The 26295-nt window shown below is 38.8% G+C and overlaps 3 protein-coding genes across 3 annotated transcripts; 1 reads left to right on the top strand and 2 right to left on the bottom strand.

Moving 5' to 3' along the window:
• Nucleotides 1-556: 556 nt before the first annotated feature.
• LOC126792575 (uncharacterized) lies at nt 557-3348 on the bottom strand. Its single transcript, XM_050518985.1, has 4 exons — nt 3117-3348; nt 2309-2895; nt 1113-1628; nt 557-1012 (listed from the first exon to the last, which is right to left on the bottom strand). Exons 1-4 carry the CDS (start codon nt 3346-3348, stop codon nt 875-877), a joined length of 1473 nt encoding a protein of 490 aa, XP_050374942.1. The 3' UTR covers nt 557-874.
• Nucleotides 3349-15517: 12169 nt separating this feature from the next.
• Nucleotides 15518-17908, bottom strand: LOC126791097 (two-pore potassium channel 5). The gene is made up of 2 exons (XM_050517504.1): nt 16719-17908; nt 15518-16034 (listed from the first exon to the last, which is right to left on the bottom strand). The coding sequence occupies exons 1-2, from the start codon at nt 17762-17764 to the stop codon at nt 15887-15889; spliced, it is 1194 nt and encodes a 397-aa protein (XP_050373461.1). The 5' UTR covers nt 17765-17908; the 3' UTR covers nt 15518-15886.
• A 5132-nt stretch (nt 17909-23040) lies between these two features.
• On the top strand, nt 23041-24705 carry LOC126803063 (acyl transferase 4). Its single transcript, XM_050530815.1, has 2 exons — nt 23041-23481; nt 23782-24705. Exons 1-2 carry the CDS (start codon nt 23041-23043, stop codon nt 24703-24705), a joined length of 1365 nt encoding a protein of 454 aa, XP_050386772.1.
• Nucleotides 24706-26295: the final 1590 nt, after the last annotated feature.

Genomic DNA, 26295 nt, shown 5'->3' with positions numbered 1-26295 from the left:
CACATATGAATGTGGCTTCTTTGTGGCCTTTACCCATGTGGCCTTTGCCTAACACCTATAAAACCTTCTACAAATGTGGCTTTGTAAATATAATGGTTTTGTGGGTGTTAGACAAAGGCCACATGGGTAAAGGCCACAAAGAAGCCACATTCATATGTGGCTTTTGTTGATATTTTTTGTAGTGAATCTTCATTGAAATTACTGAAATTTCCATCAAAAGTTGATCCCCATAATATTTAAAAGGGAAGCTCAAATAAGTAAACCCAACAAGAACAGAAGCTTGTCAGATCCGTGACTCACAAGTCTTGTTTAGGCTTTGAATTAGGTTCCATGCCCACCCTCCAAACCACCACCCCCACCACCCCACATGGCGGTGTCCTTTTCCTCCACCCCCCTCCTTTTTCAGAATCGAGATGATGTCGTTTTACAAGTACCTAGTAGCCAAGTACTGGCTCCCGACCTAGTTTTGTCATTGAAGAATAAGATCGATCACTTTCGTCTAACATGTCGTAGTTCTTCATGGGTTGTAAAGCACTGTGATTGGTGATTCTTGCTTCAAATGGAGAAGGCAGCTTCTGTGGTAAGAGTTATTCGACCAATCATGCGCATTGCTGGCACCCCTTTTCTATTGGTAGCTTCACCAAACGTACTAGTACTAGTTCGGTTCACATTCTGTTTTCAAAGTATCCCCATCAGAGAAAATCAAAGCTTGATTTGGAAGAAGACGAATGAAATCTAACAATAAACATATTATCCCTTTATGAGATTGAGAACTGGCTTTTCACAATTAGTTAAATGATCGGTTTCTCTTTCATTTTCTTCTACACTAAGACTAATCTAAAAAAATATGGGGAAACAGCATAAGAGTTTTGATCTACTTTTGGGGTGGTGTAAAGATGGCATCGAAGTCGCTTAGAATCCACTCTGCTACTTCATCTTTGTCACTAACAAAAATTTCTGTACCGACATCGAGTGATGTCCATATCCTTCTAGCCGGAGTCGTGCCTGGATCCTACATTAACCCGAAACAAAAAGGGAAAATCAACCGCATTGATCAAACTATTACTTGGTTGCATTTCCTAGTATTAGTTAGTTAATTGTATGTAAATTACCTGATAGTAGTACATTCTGCTTGATAGTCCACCAACATCAAGCTCCCATGTTCTAGGGTCGCCAATCCAACCCTGGCCTTTTTTGGTCGGATAGCCATACTCGCCCCAAATCGGGTGAGGAAGCAACTGGACTATCTCTTGCGCCTGAGGATTACTGTAAGGATCGCACCCCTTCACATCTTTATCCATAAATTTTGCGTTCCCTGGAGCACAATAGTAGTGATATGCACCATATGGGAAGTTCGCCGTGTCATTTTTGTAGATTTTTCTGTCATCTGGAGTAATGTGGTATGGTGGGCAATTTCCCTGAGCTGTAGGGCTGCACCAAGCAGGGGTGTCGGGGTTTATGATCATCTCGGTGTATCTTGTTACATCAGTAGTGACATCTCCATCGCAAGGTTCGCCATTGTTCTTCCAACAGCTACCAATGTCAATTAGATAAAACTGGCTCTTAGGTCCTCCCCCTTTTTTGATATCCAAAGTCAGCCTCACCTTAAAATTTGGCCCCGCTGGAAGCTGAAATGAAAACAAGAGAAAAATAGTAAGATGTTGAACCTTTAGTTAGTTAGAAGCTATTCTTAAACACAGAGCAAGAAAACAGGCAGATATCAAATCGAAGGAACAAGTAATCTACCCAAGGATTAAGGCCTTTTACGACCTCTTGGTGCGTAATTGATGTCAAAATGAAGATACCAAACTTCTAAAACATGGCTTGAACCATATCTGATTTAATAGCCTTAAGAGGTGTGACCTCCACTAGATGAGAGCATCACATCTCATTGGTTTAACAGTCCAGAAAATTAAAAGTTAATAACAACTCTACAAAGGTTTGGTATGAGATCTTATTCAGAAAATGAACAAGTAATCTACCTAAGGAAAAACGACAGCGACAGATTAGCAGATTATTTATTCAAGAACTTGAACTATATCATACACCCTCCAAAACAAAATCCAATTTAAACTTTTAACATTATGGAAATGCATAACATGATGATTCAGCCGTCCATTTACGGCCTCCCTTTGTTCCTAAGTCACTTGTCAAACAAAATTTGTTCATACTCAAAACAAAGAAAAGCATATTTCAATACGACTAACTTCTAATCAAAAAAATTACATCAGTTTTTGGCTAACTAGAAAGCAAATCAGATATCAACTTGAAATTTAAATATAGAACATAACCCAAAATGTCTACTTACAGTTTTGAGCATTCCCCTTGTATCATAGTGATAGCCCCCAGAAAATCCTTTTGTTGCATCAGCTCTGAGGTAGAGCATCAGCCATGGGTACTTCTTTGAAGTCTTAAGCTTATGATGGAACATCCAACTCCCTTCCCCTTGCTTCTTCTGCCAAACCACCTCATAGAAAGAGATACCATCAAGTCCAGCCCCAATATCCGACCCCAAATCATAGGTCCCCTTGAAACCTCCAATCAATGTGCCATCACCCAAAAGCTGAGTCTCGTGGTGATCCACAGTGGGCTGGTTCATACACCCAGTTCCAAAGCAAGGAAACCTTCCCGGTTCCGAAAAAGGACCAACCTTTTTCCCATTCGAAGGACACAAACTAGACTTTGTGTCAAAATTTCCATTCTTTAACATGATCATCCAAAATTGCCACGGTCTCGGATCATCTGAAACTTGGCACAAAGACCCCAGAAATTCCTCCTTCCTCGCTGCGTAGATATCTACATTGTATTGGTCATGTTTGCTCAACCCAGGAAAAGGCATACCCACTCCCAGTCTGTTATCACTAGCATTCACCTTATGCACTAGAGAACCATCTGCTACATTACAACAAGCCCAACAATCATCACAGACTGTAATAATAGTGCAAAGAAAAAGGTCAGCAATACATGATGACATTCATCAAGCACATGGTATATTAACAACAATGGCCACTAATTGAAGTGGTATAAAGCAATAAACAGAACTTAATAGAAACACCCACTGCAATGAACAGAATATAAAAGCAGAACCCAGTTTGGTTTTGGGGACGTAGGATTACCTCTGATATCAAAGCAATCTGCAGCTCTTGGGCTACCCATTTCAGGTGCCTCTTTACCAACTTCATTGCAGAAGTTCCAAGCTTCCAAGGCCACTCTCAGCTCATCTCTTTTCATTCCCGGGTCTCCCACTGCAGAAATGTACTCATTGCTTGATTTAGCTCCATAAACTACACTGAACAAAAGCAAATGTGCCCACAACAGTAACAGTGACACACTTTGCTTCTTGTTCATGACTCTTCTTCTCTGCTTCTTCTGTGATACAGAGCACTGGTTGAGGCCTATATATACACCAATAAGCCCTGCATTCTGGGCCCCATCTTATTCTCCATTTTATTTAAATCTTAAATCCTCCATTCTGGATTTACTCTATTCTGTTTTTTGGGAACATTTTACAGTAACCTGTTACTGTCAAAGCTCTTAAACATGAAGTAGAGCAGTTTTTCATCTCAATCGCTTTCCCTCTACATAGGAACTGTATTCTTCTCGTTTCTAACTCAGAATTTACGTTACTTTACTCAAATGTATTTACCCAGAAACTAAAAGACCAGATCTTCTCAACAGTAACTGAAAAAAGATCAAATCTTTTCAACTCATTCTGTTCCATTTCAAATGGGGAAACCGTGTTTTTCTCTAAAAGAAATCTGTCTTTTTCCTTTACAAATTCTTCCACTCTCATCATCTCTAAAACTCCAAACAAAGACTCTTGCTTTTTCTTTATTCTTACGTGTGACAGGTGTGATCCCTCCAACCAGAAGCCACTAGGGATTATTTAGCTGGATTCGGTTCAGCTCTATTACTCACTGGTTCTGGTATAGTCGTTGGTCACGAGTGGGGCTCTGTCTGCTTGGTTTAGGGTCAAAAGGGCGCCCCTAACAGCCAAACTGGGATTAGTGCGTTTGATCTTTACAGAGAAAAGAGCGTTTAAGCTTGGAATATGTGTTTGCGTCGAGAATAAAACTGAAGAGAGCGACTTGAACTTGTTTTTATGTGTAATTTCAAGTGGCTTTTCCAGATTTCTAGTACAAAAAGGCAACATTTTTCTATGTAATGAGCTATATTATTACCTCGTTCACGATCCTCTTGCAACTTTCTCATTGTCTTCCTAGGTTTCCTACTTGAATTTGTTACAAATAGTTTGTGATTGGTTTTGGTACTTGGTTACTTCTCTTTTGAATGCCCATTTATTATTTCAGTCATTTTAGAGTAAAGGATGAGGTATTTCCTGTTTTATTTTTAACGAAGGTATGACATATCACATGATTTCGTAACGTCACTAGTTATTGAACATACAACTGAGCTTTTTCATAATTAACAATGGGATCTTTCACTTGTAACTTGTACCATGCAAACTATATTATAGCATGTAAACTTAGTTAACAATCGATCAGTAAGCTAAGTTCCAGTTATAAACATGACTTGTTCTTCTTTGGTGAAGGGTAATTTTTAGTCTCTCTTAAGGTAGTCGCTACAAATTTCATCCAAGAAAAAATGACATGTAATCTAGTCGGGAGAATTAATGTCACTAAACTCACTACTATTTTTTTTAAAGTAATATATTCGATATCTTTCAAACAAAACACTCGCATAGCCATATCTAAGGCGTAGATTCATTTTAACAGTTTAAATTCAACTTCAAGAACATATAGTGAAAATTTCATATTTTTCTTTTCAAATGAAAGATTCATGTTCTACTTCATAAGTTTCATTAACACAAACTTTTAGCAGTCTCATTGGGTCAGAAGACGATTCCTTTTCCTTGCTTCACAACGGCTATATGATCAACATCAGTTGTGTATCCTCATTCATTTATTCATTGTATATTACATAATATAAAAGGGAGGATTTAGTTGCACCTCCAAATTTATGCACACCTCTATCATTTTTTTATATTTTTATTTGACTTTATCAACTAAGACGAAAAGACACAAAAAGATAATGAAATTGAATTATAAAAAGGATTCTAGTTATCAAACCTCAAATTCTCTTTTTAACTATTTGAAGTTCTACCTCTCTCTTTATCTATATATCTACGGTAGCAGCTCTATATGTTATGCTCCAGTTAACACCCCCCCCCCCCCCCCCCCCCATCTCTCTGCACCAGCAGTTGACCCCCCTATGTTACAAAATACAGAAGGGAGGTTCTAGTCTAAATTGGCTATGCACACCTCTATCATTTATTGTCAACTAAGAGAAAAAGACACAAAAGTATAATGAAATTGAATTATAAGAAGGGGATTCTAGTTACATCTCAAAAATTTATATATAACCTTAATTACTAATTAAACCTCAAAAAAAAAATTTGGACATAACCTCCGATTCTCTATTTAAATATTTGAAGTTCTAAGTATACCTCATTTATTTAAATATTCTAGTTACACCTCTATATATCTACGATAGCTCTATACAATTCCTCTTCCTTGCTTCACAACCGCTATATGATCAACATCATCAACATCATTATTAGTTGTGTATCCTCATTCATTTCTTCATTGTATATTGTATATTACATAATATAAAAGAGAGATTTTAGTTGCACCTCCAAATTTGCTATGCACACCTCTATCATTTTTTATATTTTTATTTGACTTTATCAACTAAGACGAAAAGACACAAAAAGATAATGAAATTGAATTATAAGAAGGATTCTAGTTATCAAACCTCGAATTCTCTTTTTAACTATTTGAAGTTCTAAGTATACCTCATATTTCTCACCAAAATGACCCCAACTACCCCTCTCTTTATCTATATATCTACGGTAGCAGCTCCATATGTTATGCACCAATTACCCCCCCCCCCCCCCCCCCCCAAATCTCTCTCTGCACCAGCAGTTCACCCCCCTATATTACAAAATACAGAAGGGAGGTTCTAGTCTAAATTGGCTATGCACCCCTCTATCATGTATTGTCAACTAAGAGAAAAAGACACAAAAAGTATAATGAAATTGAATTATAAGAAGGGGATTCTAGTTACATCTCAAAAATTTCTATATAACCTTAATTACTAATTAAACCTCCAAAAAAAATGTGGACATAACCTCCGATTAATATTTGAAGTTCTAAGTATACCTCATTTATTTAAATATTCTAGTTACACCTCTATATATCTACGATAGCCCTATAACCCCCCCCCCCCCCCCCCCCCCCCCAAATTGGCTATGCACACCTTATTTGACTTTATGAACTAAGAGAAAAAGACACAAAAGTATAATGAAATTGAAATATAAAGAGGATTCTGGTTACAACTCAAAAATTGAAATATATACCTTAATTACTAATGAAACCTCAATTTTTTTTTTGGACATAACCTCCGATTCTCTTTTTAACTATTTGAAGCTCTAAGTATACCTCACCAAAATGCCCACAACTACCTATCTCTTAATATATATATATATATATATAGTCCCTATCCAGAGTGAAGGTTCACTCTGAAGTTTCAGAGTGAAGTTCCAATTTTGGCACACTTTTCGGTCAAATTTTTTCACCATAAGCGATTCAATATTTAGTTATGCTATTCAAGATCATCTCTATAAAGTTTCATCCAATTTGACAATGATTTGAGCTTTCAAAATTGAGATTTACACGAACGGTTCACGTTGAACAGTTTTAATTCATTCATTGATTTAATCTAATTTCAATATATATATATATATACAGTCCCTATCCAGAGTGAAGGTTCAATCTGGATTTACAGAGTGAAGTTCCAATTTTGGCACACTTTTCGGTCAAATTTTTTCACCATAAGCGATTCAATATTTAGGTATGCTATTCAAGATCATCTTTACATAATTTCATCTAATTCGGACATCGCTAAGGTATTGAAATTAGATTAAATGAATGAATGAATTAAAATTGTTCAACGTGAACCGTTCGTGTAAATCTCAATTTTGAAAGCTCAAACCATTATCAAATTGGATGAAACTTTGTGGAGATGATCTTGAATAACATACCTAAATATTGAATCGCTTATGGTGAAAAATTTTGACCGAAAAGTGGTCAAAATTGGAACTTCACTCTGTAATTTCAGAGTTAAGCTTCACTCTGGATAGAGATTATATATATATATATATATATATATGAGACTTTTCAGGTAAGGAGGCCCTTATTTTAGCTTAAGGTACGGATTTTCATTTTTAACCAACTTTTCGATCGAGTTTTCACATCTCCACCGTCCAATATCTAGGCTATAACGTATAGATCATCTCCACAAAATTTCACCCGATTCCATCACCGTTAAGGTACTCATAACTTCGATTTTCTACTCAAAATATGAACGGTTCAGGTTCGGCAAATTCAATACGTCCATTGGTTTTGATTAGTTTGATACCTTAACGATCATGAAATCGGCTGAAATTTTGTGGAGATGATCTATACATTATAAACTAGATGTTGGACGGTGAAGATGTGAAAACTCGATCGAATAGTTGATAAAAAATGAAAATCCGTATCTTAGCTTAAGGTACGAACCTCCACACCTGAAAAGCTCCGTATATATATATATATATATATATATATATATATATATATATATCTCTCTCTCTCTCTCTCTACGATAGCTCTATATGTAGTAGCTCTTATGATTAAACCCCCCCCCCCCTATATTACAGATTACATAAAGGAAAAGACACAAAAGTATATTTAAATTGAATTATAAGAAAAGAGATTATAGTTACACCTTAAAAATTGCTATAAGTTCGAGTAGGAAAAAATGGCTTGCTCTTGTTTGGTTAATGGTGATTTTTAGTCTCTCTTAAAGCAGTCGCTACAAATTTCATCCATTTTATAGAAAAAATAACATGTAATCTAGTGAGAAGAATTAATGTCACTAGACTCTCATTACTAATTGTTAAAAAGTAATATATTCGATATCATTCAAATAGAACACTCGCATAACCATATCTAAAGCGTAAATTCACTTTTAACAGTTTAAAAAAACTTCAAGCACAAATAGTAAAAGAGGAAATTAGACTTGCTTATTCATATTATTACATTATAATCATCTATATATACACATATAAAGTGATCTCCACTACATTCTCCACTACACATTCCACTACCGTGATTCCCTCACATACTACTCTCCACTCACACTCCCCCTCAAGTTGGTGCATACATATCAACCATGCCCAACTTGCCAAGTGAATCATAAAAAGCTTTCTTAGATACTCCTTTTGTGAGCATATCGGCAAGTTGCTCTTCTGTAGGAACAAAAGGAAAACTGATGATCTTCGCGTCTAGCTTCTCATTTATAAAATGACGATCAACCTCCACATGTTTTGTACGATCATGTTGTACAGGATTCTGTGAAATATGAATAGCTGCCTTGTTGTCACAGTACAGCTGCATATCACTTTTAGGTTTAATACCCAAATCTTGTAGCAAGTTTCTAAGCCATAACAATTCGCATACTCCCTGAGCCATACCTATGTACTTTGCTTCAGCACTAGATCGAGCTACCACCTTTTGTTTCTTACTCTTCCATGTAACAAGATTACCCCCAACAAAGGTAAAGTACCCTGATGTGGATCTCCGATCTGTAATATTTTCAGCCCAGTCTGCATCTGTGAAGCCACAAACTTCAAAAATATTTTTGTGATTAGAAAATATTACTCCTCTTCCTGGAGCTGACTTCAAGTATCTCAAAATTCTTACAACAGCATCCATGTGGTCCTCACTGGGATTATGCATGAACTGACTCACTACACTTACTGCATATGCAACGTTTGGTCTAGTATGTGATAAATAAATCAGACGTCTAACTAGCCTCTGGTAACGAGTTTTGTCAGTCGGCACTTGATCTGGATACTCTGCTAACCGATGGTTCTGCTCAATAGGAGTATTAATGGGACTGCAATCCAACATACCTGTTTCTGTTAGTAGATCAAGGATGTACTTCCTCTGACACAGATAAATATCATCATTTCCCCGGGCTACCTCAATGCCCAAGAAGTACTTGAGTGTACCTAAGTCCTTCATCTCAAACTCTGTGGCTAGCTGTTTTTGTAATCTATCCACCTCAACAGTATCATTCCCAGTAACTACCATATCATCAACATATATAATTAGGGATGTTACCTTCTCTTGTTGATGTTTGAGAAATAATGTGTTGTCTGAATTACTCTGTGTGTAGCCAATTTTGCTCATAAATTGTGAGAATCTTCCAAACCAAGCACGAGGTGATTGTTTAAGACCATACAAAGATTTTCTCAATCTGCACACAACGTCACTCGGAGAAGTGGTCATATATCCGAGCGGAAGATCCATGTATACTTCCTCTGTAAGTTCTCCATGAATGAATGCATTCTTAACATCAAACTGTCTAAGTGGCCAGTTTAAGCTAGCAGCAAAAGAGAGTAATACCCGAATAGTGTTTATTTTTGCAACAGGTGCGAATGTCTCATCATAGTCTATGCCATATGTCTGAGTGAATCCCTTTGCTACTAGGCATGTTTTATATCGGCTCACTGTCCCATCTGGATTATGTTTTACTGTAAACACCCAGCGACATCCCACAGTCTTCTTGCCATGTGGTGTAGATACAAGCTCCCAAGTATTGTTCTTTTGCAATGCTTCCATCTCTTCTTCCATTGCTTTTCTCCATTTTGAATCTCTCAATGCATCCTGCACTTTGTTAGGTACTGATACAGTAGATATTTGATTCACAAATGATTCATATGACTTAGACAATCTTTTGGTAGACATAAAATTTGCTACAGGATACTTAGCTTTAGCCTGAAGGGTAGGTTCATATTTTTTTGTTGGCTGACCCCGAGTAGACCTATTTGGCAATACATATTGTCTACTATTATCCTCACTAGTATTAGCCCCAATAGAATGACTAACCTCAGATGAGTGAGGTTCTGTACCAGGAGGATCTTCTATACCAGGAGAGCATTGGTCAGAGGTAATACGGGAGACATGAGGGGTAGTTGTGTTGTCATCTTCTGGTAGTTCCTGTGGGGCTGACACATTGGTAATCTCAACGGAACCTGTCACTGGCTCACTAGGCTCCCCCTCTTCATGATACAACTCTTTAAAATAAGAATTCTCCCCCTGAAGAGCAGTATCAGAAGAGGTAAAATAGCTCATATCTTCAAAGAAAGTAACATCCATAGTGACATAGTACTTCCTGGTAGGTGGATGATAGCATCGATATCCTTTCTGATGGCCTCCATACCCAACAAACACACATTTAACTGCCCGGGCATCCAACTTAGACCGCTGATGATGTTGAAGATGGACAAAAGCAACACAACCGAAAACACGGGCAGGAAGATTATGAAAAGAGGGTAATGAGACATGAGAAGCAAGCACCTCATATGGAACCTTCCCGTGAAGAACACGAGTGGGAAGACGATTAATGAGGTGGGCAGAAGTGATGACAGCATCACCCCAAAGATATGTAGGCATATGTGCACTAAAAAGAATACACCGAGCCATATCAAGTAAATGACGATTTTTCCTTTCAGAAACCCCATTTTGCTCAGGTGTGTAAGGACACGTTGTTTGATGAACAATCCCGTGTGTGTGAAAGAACTCCTGAAAGACATGATTCACATATTCCCCCCCCCATTATCAGAATGAAGAACCCTAATAGTGGCATTGTATTGTGTTTTAACAGTGGAATGAAAGGCTTGAAAAGCTGAAAAAACCTCATTTTTAGTTTTGAGAAGAACAATCCATGAAAGACGAGTACAATCATCAATAAATGAAACATAATACCGCATCCCAGATACAGTAGGAGCTTTGGAGGGTCCCCAAACATCAGAATGAATTAATTCAAAAGGAAGAATACGTTTGGGAGAAGTACTAGGGGAATACGTAGATCTATGACTTTTTCCCAAAACACACGTCTCACAACGTAAAATGGAATCATCGACACGAATAAACAAAGTAGGCATATATTGTTTCATAACACGAAAAGATGGATGCCCTAAGCGACGATGCCATAACCAAACTTCACTTAGCTTGTCAGAAGTGGAGATTAAAGCGGTCCGAGATTGTGCTCCTGGTTTTGCTCCGGCATACGTCTGATCCAGATGAAACAACCGGCCCCTCAGATACCCCCGACCAACCAACTCCCTGGTGAAAAGATCCTGAAATATCACATACATGGGAAAAAATGTCACAGAGCACTTAGCGTCAGTGTTTAATTGGGGAACAAAGAGCAAATGATGAGATAAAGCGGGTACATATAGCACATTGTGAAGCTCTATGGTGGGAGTAATATGAACTGACCCTTTCCTTAAGACGGGAAATGCCTCACCATTAGCATTAGTAACATAGGGTACAGGTGGAGTAGACAATACCGTAAAATAAGATTTGTCATAAGTCATATGATCAGATGCACCAGAATCAATAATCCATGTATCAAAACTAACAAAGCCATACCAATTTTACCACGACGAGCTATGGATGCGGTAGGTAGAGCGCTTCCCGCTGTATGATGATCATGCCCAACCACACCATAGATATCAGGTTCCCGGACTAACTGAATAGCTGCTTTCGCTTTGGGACGATAATTAGGCCTCTTGGGCCTGAGGTGTGGATACAATTTCCAACAGGTCGGACGAGCATGGTTAGTATCATGACAATAAGAGCAAGAAGGGCGGGGCAAATTCCCGAAGCCTGGTGGTGGTCCTTGCTGATGAAGAGGAGCTGAAGTGGCTTGCGGAAGGGGTGATGCTGGGGATCGAGCATGAATAGTAAGGCTGGAAACTGTGACGGGTGTGGGAAGAAGACTCTCCTATTGTGATTCATCCTTACGGATATATGTGAAAGCGTTGAGGAGACTAGGAGGGTCGGTCTTTCGGAGCAATTCGCCTTTCGCACTGTTATGCTTCGCATCAAGACCTTTCAAGAAATGGTGAACTCGTTCAAGCTCATTCTCCTTTTGGTACCAAACAATATCCTCGTGATTCTTGATCATGCAAGGACGTTTTACATCAATTTCAGCCCAAATATTTTTTAGTTTTGTGAAATAGTGCGACACTGGTTGTCCATCCTGCTGTATTGCCAAAGCTGTGCACATTAACTCATGAACCTGAATGAAATCAGAGTCATTAGTATATAAACCTTCCAATGTCTCCCAGATCGCATGTGCAGTATTACATGCCTCCACCAAATCAACGATCTCGTCATTCATAGCTTTCCACAAAACTGACATGACAAGACCATCATCGTCGTCCCACTTAGTATAGGCAATAATGTCATCAGTACTTGGAGCTTTAGTGATTCCGGTAACATGGCCCATTTTGTGCATGCCTCGAAGATGAGCTGCCATAATTCGCTTCCATTTACGGAAATTGGTCCTATTGAGTTTAACGCCCCCAAAAGAACCGCTATCAGAACTCTTGACAGATACTTCAAATTTAGGAACCATAGAACCCTCTCCTTCATCTCCAGAACCCATGAAATCGAAATATGAGAAGAAAAAAAATGACAAGAATCGGTTGTCGGTGCACTTGCACTGTCGGTGCACCTGCACTGACAGAAGAAACTGCAGGAGGACCGAGTCGGGTCGGAAAACCGGGTCGGGCAGACGAACCGGGTCGGATCGGAGATGCGGGTCGGGTTGGAGAACCGGGTCGGGTTGGCGAACCGGGTCAGGTATTTGGGCCGGGCTGTGTGGATGTGGGCCGGGTTGTGTGGAACTGGGCCGGGCTTGTGCGGATGTGGGCCGGGCTGTGTGGGTGTGGAAATGGGTCGGTTTGAATCGCCGAAAGGAAGAGGATGAGATGGTGATGGCGACGGTGACGAAACCGGAGAGCAGCGGCGACGTTGGAGAGGATGGCGACGGTGACGGCAGCGTCGGAGAGCAGCGGCGACGTTGATGGAGCGGCGGTGACGTCAGGCAGCAGCGGAGACAGCTGAGGAGAGCAGGAACGGCAGCGGCAACGTCGGAGCAGAAACGGCGACGTCGAGATCGCGTGAGGGCCGGCGGAGGGAAGCAGCGATGTCGACGGGAAAAACCGGACAGGAGCGGAAGCGGTGACGTCGTCTGGTCGACAGACGAACACATCGGAGCCGGACGAACACCGTCGACGACTCGGAGGGCAGCAGCGATCGTGCAGGGGTGGAAACGACGTGAAAAAACGTCGGAAAGCTACGGTGACGTCGACGTGTAGAGCCGGAGCCGGTTGGAAGCGGGAGAAGACAGCGGCGGCGATGTCGGCGACGTCGACTGTGTCGGGAGAAAAAAACCCAAAAAAAGCAGAGCAATAACAAAGAAAAAATAGGCTCTGATGCTAAGAGGAAATTAGACTTGTTTATTTATATTATTACATTATAATCATCTATATATACACATATAAAGTGATCTCCACTACATTCTCCACTACACATTCTACTACCGTGATTCCCTCACCTACTACTCTCAACTCACAGTAAAAAATTCATGCCCTATTGTTTTTGGGTAAATAAAAGATATATGTTCTACTTCGTAAGTTTAATTAACACAAACTTTAAGCAGTCTCATTGAGCCAAAGACAATTCCTATTCCTTGCCGCTATATGATCATCAACATCATTATTAATTGTTTATCTTCATTCATTTATTCATCGTATGTTACAGAATACAGAATTATGATAGATACGTTCAGATGAAAAAGGCAAGTTGTCATGAACTAGTGGTCAGTATTTCCAGTATTTGAAACCATATAACTTGACAACATAATTATTTCGAGTTCTCGACCATTTGTTGATAAATCTCATCAGAATATTAGTATTTAGTTACACGTGCTGTGATCATCTTCGTTCTCACAAACAAAAACCTCTGAAATTTTCAATCATGACTCTGGACTCTCATCAGTGTTTGGTTGCCTGCTCCGCTCGATCTCAACTAAGTCTGAGCGTATACACGAGAGAACACATTGGGAGTGATTATATAAAAATTTCCTTAAATTTGTCAAAGTTACTCCTTAACAAATTTAACAGAAACTTCAATTATTTATTCGTAGCTAGATCTCATTTGGAGCGGTAACCGATTCTTAAAAACATGCATGGCAACAAAGTTTGGTCTTGACAATTAAGACCGGAACATGTAAGACCAGTGCTCACCCCAGAAAACCTTATCAAGACATAGGATGTATCCTATTATTACTATATTTGAATTTGACCAATCATTCATATTCATCATTAGAGCAGGAAACAGGTAAGGTTTAGGTGGTGAATGCAACTCTGCAAGCTACTGCTTATGATATATTAGGAAATACATCTACTCCTTTTCTCTCCCTCATCATCATCTCTCTTCCTCATTCATGTCTCTACTGACTTCTTTTGATCTATACAATAAATGGGTGAAAGCTATAGTCTGTTACAACTTGCGAGTTTGATTGCAACCATGCATGAGAGTAGTCGTTCCCCCAATGCTAGCTACTCTAACCCTATTATTTATTCATTCAGCAAATTTGGGAGGGGTTACCGTCCCATGCAAAATGTCTCACTAATGATTCAACTTTCAGAAACTCATTATCAACAAAAAATTATTAAACATAAAATCACCATTCAGATTTCAGAAACTCAAACATTTATGAAAAAAAATACAACATATTTGTCACGCGAGATGTCGAAAAGTACCAGAAAATTTTAAGAATCCAATCACAAGACTTGGTCATTCCTGAATAATTGTGATCGACCCACTCTTACTCGGCTACTCATAAGGGTTAAAGCCTTCAAGCTAAAGATAGAAACCAATCAAACAACTAGAGCAGAATTTTTCCAATCATGTTTGCTATGTTTCTGTTTTCTACTAACTCGATCTCCTTAATTTGTCCTTTGTAATAATGAATATCATGCATGCATGTGCTTCTATATAATGGTTTTACTATTAACATTTATAATTGAACGATACTTGGGAAGGTTTATTAGATTTTTTTTTCTTTTTTCACAACTTCAACCGAACAAGATTAGCTAGTGGAGGTTGATAGCAGTTGTCTGTTCTTGTTGTTGAGCAATAATCTTCTTTATTCCCCGCCAACTTCATTATAATACCTCTCTCTAGAACAGCAGATATATCCATTTTGTTTTTTGTTTGGCATTTAGCAAATTAAAAAACAATAAGTCTTTTTTTTAAAAGGAACTTCATTAGAAAATGAAGGATTCAAAGGATTGAGGAGTAAGGTTGGATTTGGATCATTTACTCCGAACAGGGAGGGAAAGAAAGAACCAAGACTTGTTAGCCCTCACAAGAGAATTCATCATTGACACTACAAAGAAAACAGAACACAAATGAAAGAACAACACAAAGGAAGCACAGCCGGAATCCATGACTAGCCATACATGCTGGAATCCACGATACAGGGTGCTACAGAGCAGATTTTGAAGCAACTCCAACTTGCTCCAACTTCACAAAAAGTCTGTTTGACAAATTTAGTATTGAAATAATGGCAGTGAGATATACTGAACACCGTATAAGGCAATTCAAAGCCTTCATGAGAATAATGCCCATCAAATTAAAGAATGCACATAAGTTTTTATCCCCTTTTCATTTCATATGTTACAGTTTTAAAAAGGGAAACAGGATGAAGACCCGGCGAAAATCCAACTCAGCCGGTAGCCAGGTTCTTCATGAATAGTGTTCCTCCTTCGGAATTGAATAATGTCTATATATACAGCAATTCATCTTTAGCAAGGCATGGCACCAGGTTATTCATTCATCCAAAGATTTGTCAAAAATACAAATATACAGGCTTTCCTCATCGACATCTCCATTCTTTCGCCAGAATGCATCTGTACTCCTGGCCTTCACATAAACCAGCCTACATTTTTTTCTAGTTAGAAGCGCGTCTCCAACAAATCGGGCAGTGTTATCTTCCCAGAGTGGTTTGTGTCAAGCTTACTGAACTGATCACAGATTTGCATTATATCTTTCTCATCTATCTTTCCCATCTCTTTGAGCTTGTACACAATGTACTCTGATTTGCTGAGAAAGCATTTGACAAAATAAGGTTGGCAATTCCACAATATTTGCAGTCAAACTGAACAATGGAGCCGAAATTTCATCAATGTGAAAACATTTCTGATCCTAAGATCACCGACTGAAAGTTGCATACTTAATTATGCAGTTTTCCTGATTCCTGCAGTTTAACTTTAGCTAACGCATTTACAACAGCATTTTAGCTCAGAACTAGTAGCCATATTCCTAATTTCATTTTTATGTTTCAAGCACTTAAACAATGAAGAAGCACTTAAACAATGAAGAATCTTCCCTTCACCTGATCAACACATGCATCCAAAGACTACAACAGCCTATGAAGCATTTATAACTATTGTCGTAATGTTCATGACTAATTTTCGTCCATCATAAGTCTAACACATTAGATCCTTACGGCTTCATTATGACTTAGGATTCATATCAGAATAACAAACTGCAATGGCTACTAATATGATCAGGTTGAGTATTCAATTGCCACTCAATTTAACCTAGCTAGAAGTCTAACACAAAGTGATTTTGCAGCATATTAGATGGTTCTGTTTACAAGCTCCTATATATTTCACATGATATGCTTGATTACCCAACCATACCAACACATTAATCTATTACTTCTCATATCATTGAAACATAACAATTAGAAAAACGACATAGAATAATGAATTGAGAAATCACCTAATGAAGCCATGGTTGTTGATGTCAGCAGCAAGCAAATCCTGGACAGTGATCTCCCTATGCAAAACCCAATTCACAATTTTCCTATGTCTCTTATCCACCCTCGCCTCCGCCAAATACAAAAACGCTCTGGCCACTGCCAGCGTCGAAAACAAAAGCCAAACCGCCGCGAACAGCCGCCCCGGCAGCGTCTTGAAGGCCTTGTCCCCATACCCAACGGTCGTAACCGACATAACAGACAAGTAAACAGAATCAATCCAATCCAAATCCTCCATAAAACACAGAACCAAAGCCCCAACGCCAATGCACATGACCACCACACCAAGCGCCAGACCCACCTTGAGCCTGATCCTCATCCTCCCCTTGGCCACATCGACAATGTAGTCCGAAAACCCACGGTGGCTTCTGCCGCCGTGGCCATGATGATGACTCATTTGAATCCCCGTCAAGATTATATTCTCTTGCAAGTCGAGCACATAGTTAACCACCCCACTAAGCAAGATGTCGATAAACCCAAAACCCACCAACACAAAGACACACGAGAACACCTTGGTCAGCGGCGTTTGCGGAGCAATGTCGCCATACCCGATAGTGCACATAGTGACTATACAAAAGTAGAGAGCATCCACAACCGGGTGAGTCTCAGTTCCGGAGAACTTGTCCCTGTTGAAAGAGTATATCACAACGCCGAGAGAGAGGTACATGACGAGTAACAAAGCAGCTTGCTTGATGATGGAGCTGGTCTCGGACTGAGGTTTCGGGACCTGGGCCGTCTTGGGTTTGAGGTCCCGCATGACTGCCATGGCCGGGGCGGTCTTGCATCGGGTCAGAATGCTGGGTTTTCGGGTCGGGGCGTTTCTGGGTCCGGAGGAAGAGGAGGAGGAGGGTTGTGGGTCTTGGTGTATTTCGTTTTGTTGGAAGAGGAGGGTGATTGGGTCGGTGAGGGGAGGGGGAAGGTTGTTGAAAGAGAAATCATGGTGGAGCTCAATGATGGGTTCGAGTGGGGGTTGTTGTTGCAGGGAGGAGAGAAAGGGTTCGTTTTCCATGGGAGAAAGTAAAGAGAGGTTTTTTAGATTATTTGGGTTGGACGGGAGTGATAGAAAATGGCAGTTTGATGCTGCAGGGAGGGCGTGGTGGGGTGTGCTTGAGCTTTTGGGGTTTAGACAAGTACTTTTGTCAAAGTTTCCAACTGCCGGCCGTCACCGATCACTGTATTTCACCCATTTTTAGGGGGATAATTTTGCCAGAATTTCCCAAATAATACAGCCATTGAAAAATCCAGTCGTAATTTTGTGGGTCACACAAGCTAAGACCTAGTCACAAGTTCTTATTGAGAAGATGAGTATTGAGTAGCTTTTCACAAAAGAGAATAGGAGTGACATTCGGTTTAAACGGTTCGGTTTTGGGGTCAAATCGTAAATTAAACTGAAATTGAACTTCAGTTCGGTTTAGTTCGGTTCACTGTTCGGTTTTTCAATAAGGTAAACTAAAAACCGAACGGTTCGGTTCGGTTTTTTTCGGTTTTTTTTTTAATTTTTTTATTTTTATTTTTTAAAAATTATAGTTTCAAAATATTGTCAATCGACACCAATAGATGTGATAAACATATATATTTACGGACCATGTAAAAATTTCATCCATTTTGAACATAGTTTGATCGTCCATACTAACGATTAACCAAAAAAGATGTGTTTTCACATAATAAAACCCCATTGATCGGGGCTTTGCCAAATGAGTTTCCTTGTTTCGACCACGCACGATCGATGACAAAAATTCTGTGATTTCAAATATGTAAACAACTTTTCTCATTTGCATCTTGGTAATGGGTCCTCCCTTAGGGTATATTAGTGTTGTTTTTGGTTTACCGAAAATTCCGACGGTCAAACGAGGTCCGAATTGGATGAAATTTTAAAATGGTCACTAAATATATATACTGATCACATCGGATGGTGTCGATCAATTCCGATAAGTTTCCTTCATATAGTCGCTTCATAATGTGATAGTTTTATTATAACCCTAATATAAAGGTTATGGTACATTAATGGACACTTCGGCGATTGACAACTCCAGTTTGAAATATGGTCGATCGACACCAGTAGATGTGATCGGTATATATATTTAGGGAACCCGTAAAAATTTCGTCCGTTTTGAACATGGTTTAACCGTCCGTACCAACGGTCAACCAAAAAACATGCGTTTTCACATAATAAAACCCTCATTGACCGGGACTTTGCCAAATGAGTTTCCTTGTTTCGACCACGCACGATCGATGAAAAAAATTATGTGACTTCAAATATGTAACAACTTTTCTCATTCGCATCTTGGTAATGGGTCCTCCCTTAGGGTATATTAGTGTTGTTTTTGGTTTACCGGAAATTCCGACGGTCAAACGAGGTCCGAATTGGATGAAATTTTAAAATGGTCACTAAATATATATACTGATCACATCAGATGGTGTCGATCAATTCCGATAAGTTTCCTTCATATAGTCGCTTCATAATGTGATAGTTTTATTATAACCCTAATATAAAGGTTATGGTACATTAGTGGACACTTCTGCGATCGACAACTCCAGTTTGAAATATGGTCGATCGACACTAGTAGATGTGATCGGTATATATATTTAGGGAACCTGTAAAAATTTCGTCCGTTTTGAACATGGTTTGACCGTCCGTACCAACAGTCAACCAAAAAACATGCGTTTTCACATAATAAAACCCCAATTGACCGAGACTTTGCCAAATGAGTTTCCTTGTTTCGACCACGCACGATCGATGACAAAAATTATGTGACTTCAAATATGTAAACAACGTTTCTCATTCGCATCTTGGTAATGGGTCCTCCCTTAGGGTATATTAGTGTTGTTTTCGGTTTACCGGAAATTCCGACGGTTAAACGAGGTCCGAATTGGATGAAATTTTTACAAGGTGACTATATATACATATCAATCATATCGACTGGTGTCGATCGATCTTGAGAAGTTTCCTTCATATAGTTGCTTCATATTGAGGCGGATTTAGTAATTACACATCCGCTTGTATATATATATGTGTTTGTTTTAGCAAACTTATTTGAAACATACATATATGGGCATACATATAAACATAGATGATTATATATACATATATAACACTACAAAAGAGAAACATATAATTATATATAATATAAACCTAAAATCACATTAGTCAAAACAAATATTCGGTAAGATAAACGTAAAACGACATTATTTTATAAATAATTCGGTTTTTCGGTTCGGTTCGGTTTCTTATGTGCCCAAACTGAAACCAAACCGATTAATTCGGTTCGGTTCGATTTTTCTTGTGTTCGGTTCGGTTTGTGTTTGGTTCGGTTTTTTTCGGTTTCGGTTCGGTTTTCGGTTTTTCGGTCTTAAGTGCCACCCCTAAAAGAGACTAAGAGAGAATATGAATAGATGTTGTGATTACCCAATAGAATGTAATGTCATCATACATACATACATATATACATACGAGCGCTATTGAAATTGTTTCGGGGTATTTGGTACACTAAGTAAAAATCATTTCTGCTTCGAAGCGCTTCTCCCAACTGCAGATTTGGAGAAGTTATAACTCCTAACATTTGATCTCAACAAAACATAGGAGTCAATAGGACATAAGGTTAAATGAATTATTGATCGACTGTCAGAATTAGGGCTTTTCAACGGGCCGAATTGAGCCTTAATAAATTTAAAATAAATGACGGGCCGGGCCAGGTCGGGTATTTTCATAAATATGAAGATCCAAGTCCGCCCACCTAAAGTGGGTCTTACGAGCTTTTGCGGAACGAGCCTTGCAGACTTGTATTAAAAAAAACATAACACTCTTATTTAAGGATTTAGAATAATAAAAGAATTATTAGAAAACATTCTAAAAAAAAGTCACAAATAAATTCTAGTTTCAAAATATGGCCGATCGATACTAGTAGATGTGATCGGTATATATATTTCGGGAACCAGTAAAAATTTTGTCCGTTTTGGATATGATTTGACCGTTCGTACCTACGGTCAACTAAATAAGAGGCGTTTTGACATATTAAAATCCTCATTGACCGGGGTTTTGCCAAATGGGTTTTCGTGGTGCAACAACGAACGACCGGTTATAAAAATTAATTGATTTCAGATATGCGAACGGATTTCGGTGTTCGCATCTTAGTAATGGGTCTTCCCTTATGGCATATTAGTGGTGTTTTTGGTTTATCGAAAATTCTGACGGTCAAACGAGGTCCGAATTGGATGAAATTTTTATATGATCACTAAATATATATACCGATCACATCAGATGGTGTCAATCGATTCCAGGAAGTTTCCATCATATCGCTTCATAATGCGATGGTTTTATTATAAACATAATATAAAAGTTATGATACATTAGTAGACACTTCGGCAATCGACAACTCTAATTCGAAATATGGTTGATCGACACCAGCATATATGATCGGTATATATATATTTAGGTAACTCGTAAAAATTTTGTCCATTTTGAACATGGTTTGACCGTCCGTACCTACGGTTACTTAAAAAAGATGCGTTTTGACATATTAAAATCCCCCATTGACCTGTGCTTCACCAAATGGGTTTCCTCGGTGCGACCACGCACGATTGGTGACAAAAATTAAGTAATTTTAAATATGTAAACGGCTTTTGGCGTTCGTATCTTTCTAATATGTCATCCCTTAGAGCATATTAGTGTTGTTTTCGGTTTACCGGAAATTTCGATGGTCAGACGAGGTCCGAATTGGATGAAATTTTTACATGGTCACTAAATATATACACCGATCATATCGGTTGGTGTCGATCAATCCAAGAAATTTCTTTCATATAGTTGCTTCATAATGCCATAGTTTTATTATAAAATTAATAGAATATGTATCTATAATATTTTTTTATTTGGCGGGCTTTTACGGGCCGGCCCTTGCGGGTTTTGGCGGGCCGGGCCCATGGGCCGGACCGGGTTTCACACCTCTAAACTAAGCCTGGTCCTCTACCCATGGAAGCAGTTTTTTTCGCGGGCCGGACCGGGTAAAAGCTCATCGGATTTACGGGCCTCCACGGACTTTTCAGATCTGCCAGCTAAATGATGAGGCCTAATCTAAATTACCTTCATACATTTCTCTGATTTGCCTCCTATCTCTCTTACTCCTCATTCTACAACACCCCCGGCAAAGATCTCTATAGCCTCATCTACAATGCCTTCGCCTCTCCTCTCTACTCGTCGTTGGAGCCTTGAATTTTGTTCAGATCCGGTCTTGAATTTTGGGTGACACTAACTGATAAATTGTTGGAATGGATCTTTGCAATTAGTATTTGCAACTTCAGGGATCTTTGTTTCGAGAAAGAAGTTCTCTTCAGTTTGAATCAGTTTGAATCAGTTTGAAGTGGCTAATCATATAAGACTTTTGTTCCAGTGCCCTAATATAGAAATGCGCATACCTACATTTTGATAGAAATCTGTATTTTAGCAAACAAAAAAATAATAAAATTTTAGTTTGAGTGAATTTGAAGTGGCTTATCATACGAGACGTTGTCGGTCAAATTATTCTTTTTACAAAAGTATTGACATCTTAATAAAAACATATAGAAATATTAAGGAACTGAATACCGCCGGAAACAGAAAGGGTTTGTGGAAGTGTCTTAAGTCTTAACATACATACATACATATACCACTCAAGTACCACTTGTTTCTCTCACCATTGATGAACACCTCGATTAGCACAGTTACACAAGTTCTACTACGTACAAACACCACAAGTATTTTCCCGACAAAGTACGAACATTATATATGCAAGTATAATTCACTTATCTGACATGATATCTTCATGGTCACATAGTCATGTGACTATCTTTTTGGCCTGGTGATGTATTGAACATTATGCAGCTCTATTAAAGAATCTTCAATTGTTCATATTTGTTCATTTGACTTGTATGATAAGTAGCCAATAACTCATGTCTCCAGATTATATTTCTCATACTTCTAAGATGATGTATGACTTTCACCTTATTGCTAAAAAAAATAATCGAATTTCATTTAAGATATATAACTCCACTAATCTACTCCTAAAAATTGTGCTATAAAATGTCTTCCACTGCACGTAGTGTATATTATATAATAAATTAGAGTACCTGACAGCCATGTAATTAGACTTCAAAGCGATCGAACAAGGATTAGTTTGAAGTAAAGGCAATCGATCTCATAGCTAGACTCCACCCATAATATATATGCATGAGTGTATGACCTTGTAACTGAATGTATAGTTTGTCATCTCTCTAAATAATTCTTAGCTTCTTAACCTTTCACTACAACATTGCATGCACCGCATGGCTTTCTCTGTTATCCGATCAAGCCAAAGCCTAGTTAGACCATGCGAACAGACTCCGATCACCACCCTTGATTTATCGAAAATCGACAGCTTGCCGGTCCTAAGAAGCAATGCTCAAACACTGCATGTTTATAGACATGGCGAATATCATCAAGTAGCCAAAGTTTTAAAAGAAGGTTTGTCGAAAGCATTGGTTCTATATTACCCTCTTGCAGGACGACTGAAAGAGTCTAGTAGCGTTGGTGGAGGTCAGCTTCAAGTTGAATGCAGTGGACAAGGTGTGTGGTTTGTTGAGGCATGTGCTAATTGCCGACTTGATGCTGTCAATTACTTTGATGATACTGTTGCCTCCCTCTCCAACAAATACGATGATCTTCTTCCCACTCAATTTCCAGGAGCTGAAGAACTTGAACTCCTTATACAAATGCAGGTACGTGAATCATATTTCTCATTGCAATAAGAAAATAACTAAGAAGTCATACATGCTCTCATATTCCTATCCAAAGTGTCTTTAATCCTGATAGGCTTCATGTCGAAATTCTGCATGCCTAAGGTAAATCGTATTGCATGTGTGTAAATTCCTTTTACATGCATGCATGTTTTCATTACTAATCAACATGCAAGTCCAAGCAATCTCTCGGACACAACGCAATTAGTTAGAGTAAATATTCTTCCGTCCTTGAGATGATTTTATGATCAACCTTACATAGAATACGATCACTACTAACAGGTGACTGAATTTGAATGTGGCGGATTCGTAGTTGGGATCAAGTTCAGCCACAGCATCTGTGACGGCTTAGGATCTGCACAATTTCTCAATGCTGTTGGCGAGATGGCAAGAGGCCACAAGCACCCAAGCACTATGCCAGTAGTATGGAGAAGAGACTTTGCAAAAAGAGAATTCGAATTCTTCACAGAATCTCTACCCCAACAACAGCTAAACCTAAACACTACCACCACTACTACTATAATGCCAAACTACCAGCTACAGCATGCTAACATTGACATATACATTGACCAAATCAATCACTTGAAGCGACATATTCAGGAATCTACCGGCGGACGGAGTTGCTCTGCTTTCGAAGTTGTGGCTGCCGCTTTATGGCTTTGCCGAACAAGGGCTGTGATGGTATCGGACTACTGGAAGCAAAACAAACAAGTCAAGCTGGTTTTCTTTGCTAATTGCCGTCACCTTTTAGACCCTCCATTGCCAGAAGGCTTCTACGGCAACTGTTTCTTCCCCGTCAAGGTAACAGCTTCTTGTGAAAGACTGGCACATTCGTCACTCGCTGATGTGGTGGAAATCATCCAAGAAGCCAAGGCTAAACTTCCAGATGAGTTTTCCAGCTACATTAAAGAGTGTTATCAGATTGATGAGGACCCGTTTACGCCAGCTCTGAGTTATGAAACGTTGTTTATATCCGAATGGGGCAAACTTGGATTCAACAAGGTCGATTTCGGTTGGGGGTCACCAGATCATGTCATCCCTATACAAGCCTCTGCAATCATGCCGGCTGCCATTGTAGGGAATCCTCCTTTGCCAGAGAAAGGTATCCGTCTAGTCACCTGGTGCGTGGAGGAGATCCATCGCCAAAACTTCATAGATAACATGACGAAAATGATGGGGCTATATAAAGCTTTTCACCTCAAATGACCTTTGTTTCAGAACTTACATGTTGCAACTTTTATCGACATTCTTATGTGCGTATGTACTCCGATTTAAAAGTTACAATTGTGAATATCTGCATCCGATTCATTGAGAATTGTTGAATAAGCAAATAAATGGGAACAAGAGATGTTGCATATTGCATAATCTTACAACTGTTACAAACCACATTGTTTTAGTTTGTATCAAGAGGCCCAAAATCGGGCCATGAATATATATATATATATATATATATATATATATATTTTTTTTTTTTTAAACTAACAAAGGAGAGAGACAAAATAACTTGACCTCATATGTTTGATAAACTATAACAAAGAGGATTTGTATCTGTCATGTGTACACCCACCCATGCAAAACCATAGGTATAAAAAACTCTTAGCAAATAGCAAACTCTCAACCAAGAAACCCTTAATTAAAGAACGAGATGAAGCTGGTAACATTGACAGATAGTTGTGAGATACCAAGAATAGAACAATAGACATATCGTGATGCTTCTTGTAAGGATGAAAAGAATGCAGAGCAGACTCTCTGAATATTTCTAAAAGATGACGTTGGGCTTCCAACACATTAAAAATCTTACATTCGAAACGCACCAGATTCCTAATGATCCAAATAAACCAAATTAGATTACAGGAGACTAGAAACCAAAGTCTACGTTTAGGTTTTGGGAACGCTGAAATACCAGCACCATTAAACACTTCATCATGGGTACCCCAAGGCGAGAATGAATGAGAAAATAGAAGGCAAACTCATTTCCATAAAGCCACAATTTCTGAACAATGCAAAAGAAGATATGTACCCGATTTCGCATGACTTCCACAAAAGGAGCAATGAGATGGAAGTGAAAAACCTCGCCGTTGTAAAACATCATCAGTTAGTAAATACCCATGAAGAGCCTTCCAAACAATAAGAGTTTTGCGGAGTTGAATTACTTTACTCCAGATCACTTTACCCCAGTCTTTATGCTCACCATGATTTGAGAAGAAAACAAAAGCTTCTTTTGCTATCAGAATTCTTGAGGAGGAGTGCAGCCATAAAAGAGAGTCAGATGTGTTTGCATCAGGCAGAGCAATGCGCTCAATTTTTTCTGCTGCTTGAGAGAATGAATAAATAAAATTTGATGGGAGAACCCAATGAGAATCAACAATAACATCATTCACCTTAGCATGAAGTGGAATAGAGCCATTTATTCCAACACTAGTAGCAAGAGGCTCACCCAACCATATATCTTGCCAAAAAGATATCATCTTACCATCACCAACACTCCAATGCAAAGAATTTAAAAACATTGGCCAACTATTTTGAGACCCAACCACACTGAAGATCTCTTGTAAGACTTTATAGGTTGGAAATCATCTTTCGAAAAACGAGCTCTAAGCAAAATAGAGGCTGGAGAGGAAGAAGAGAGCATCTCCCAACATCTCTTTATTAGAAGAGCACGATTAGCCTAAAATAGATCACGTAACACATCTATCTTTTCTTTTGTTCCGAGCAACAACAAAAAAAGCACATTCTTTTCCATTTCCATCATACACGAAACTGGATTCATTTTCGACCCAACCAGTTTTTATTTTG

The sequence above is a fragment of the Argentina anserina genome, chromosome 1 (genome assembly GCF_933775445.1).
Source record: "Argentina anserina chromosome 1, drPotAnse1.1, whole genome shotgun sequence".
Classification (NCBI taxonomy): Eukaryota; Viridiplantae; Streptophyta; class Magnoliopsida; order Rosales; family Rosaceae; genus Argentina; species Argentina anserina.
This window is presented reverse-complemented; position numbering and strand designations above follow the sequence as displayed.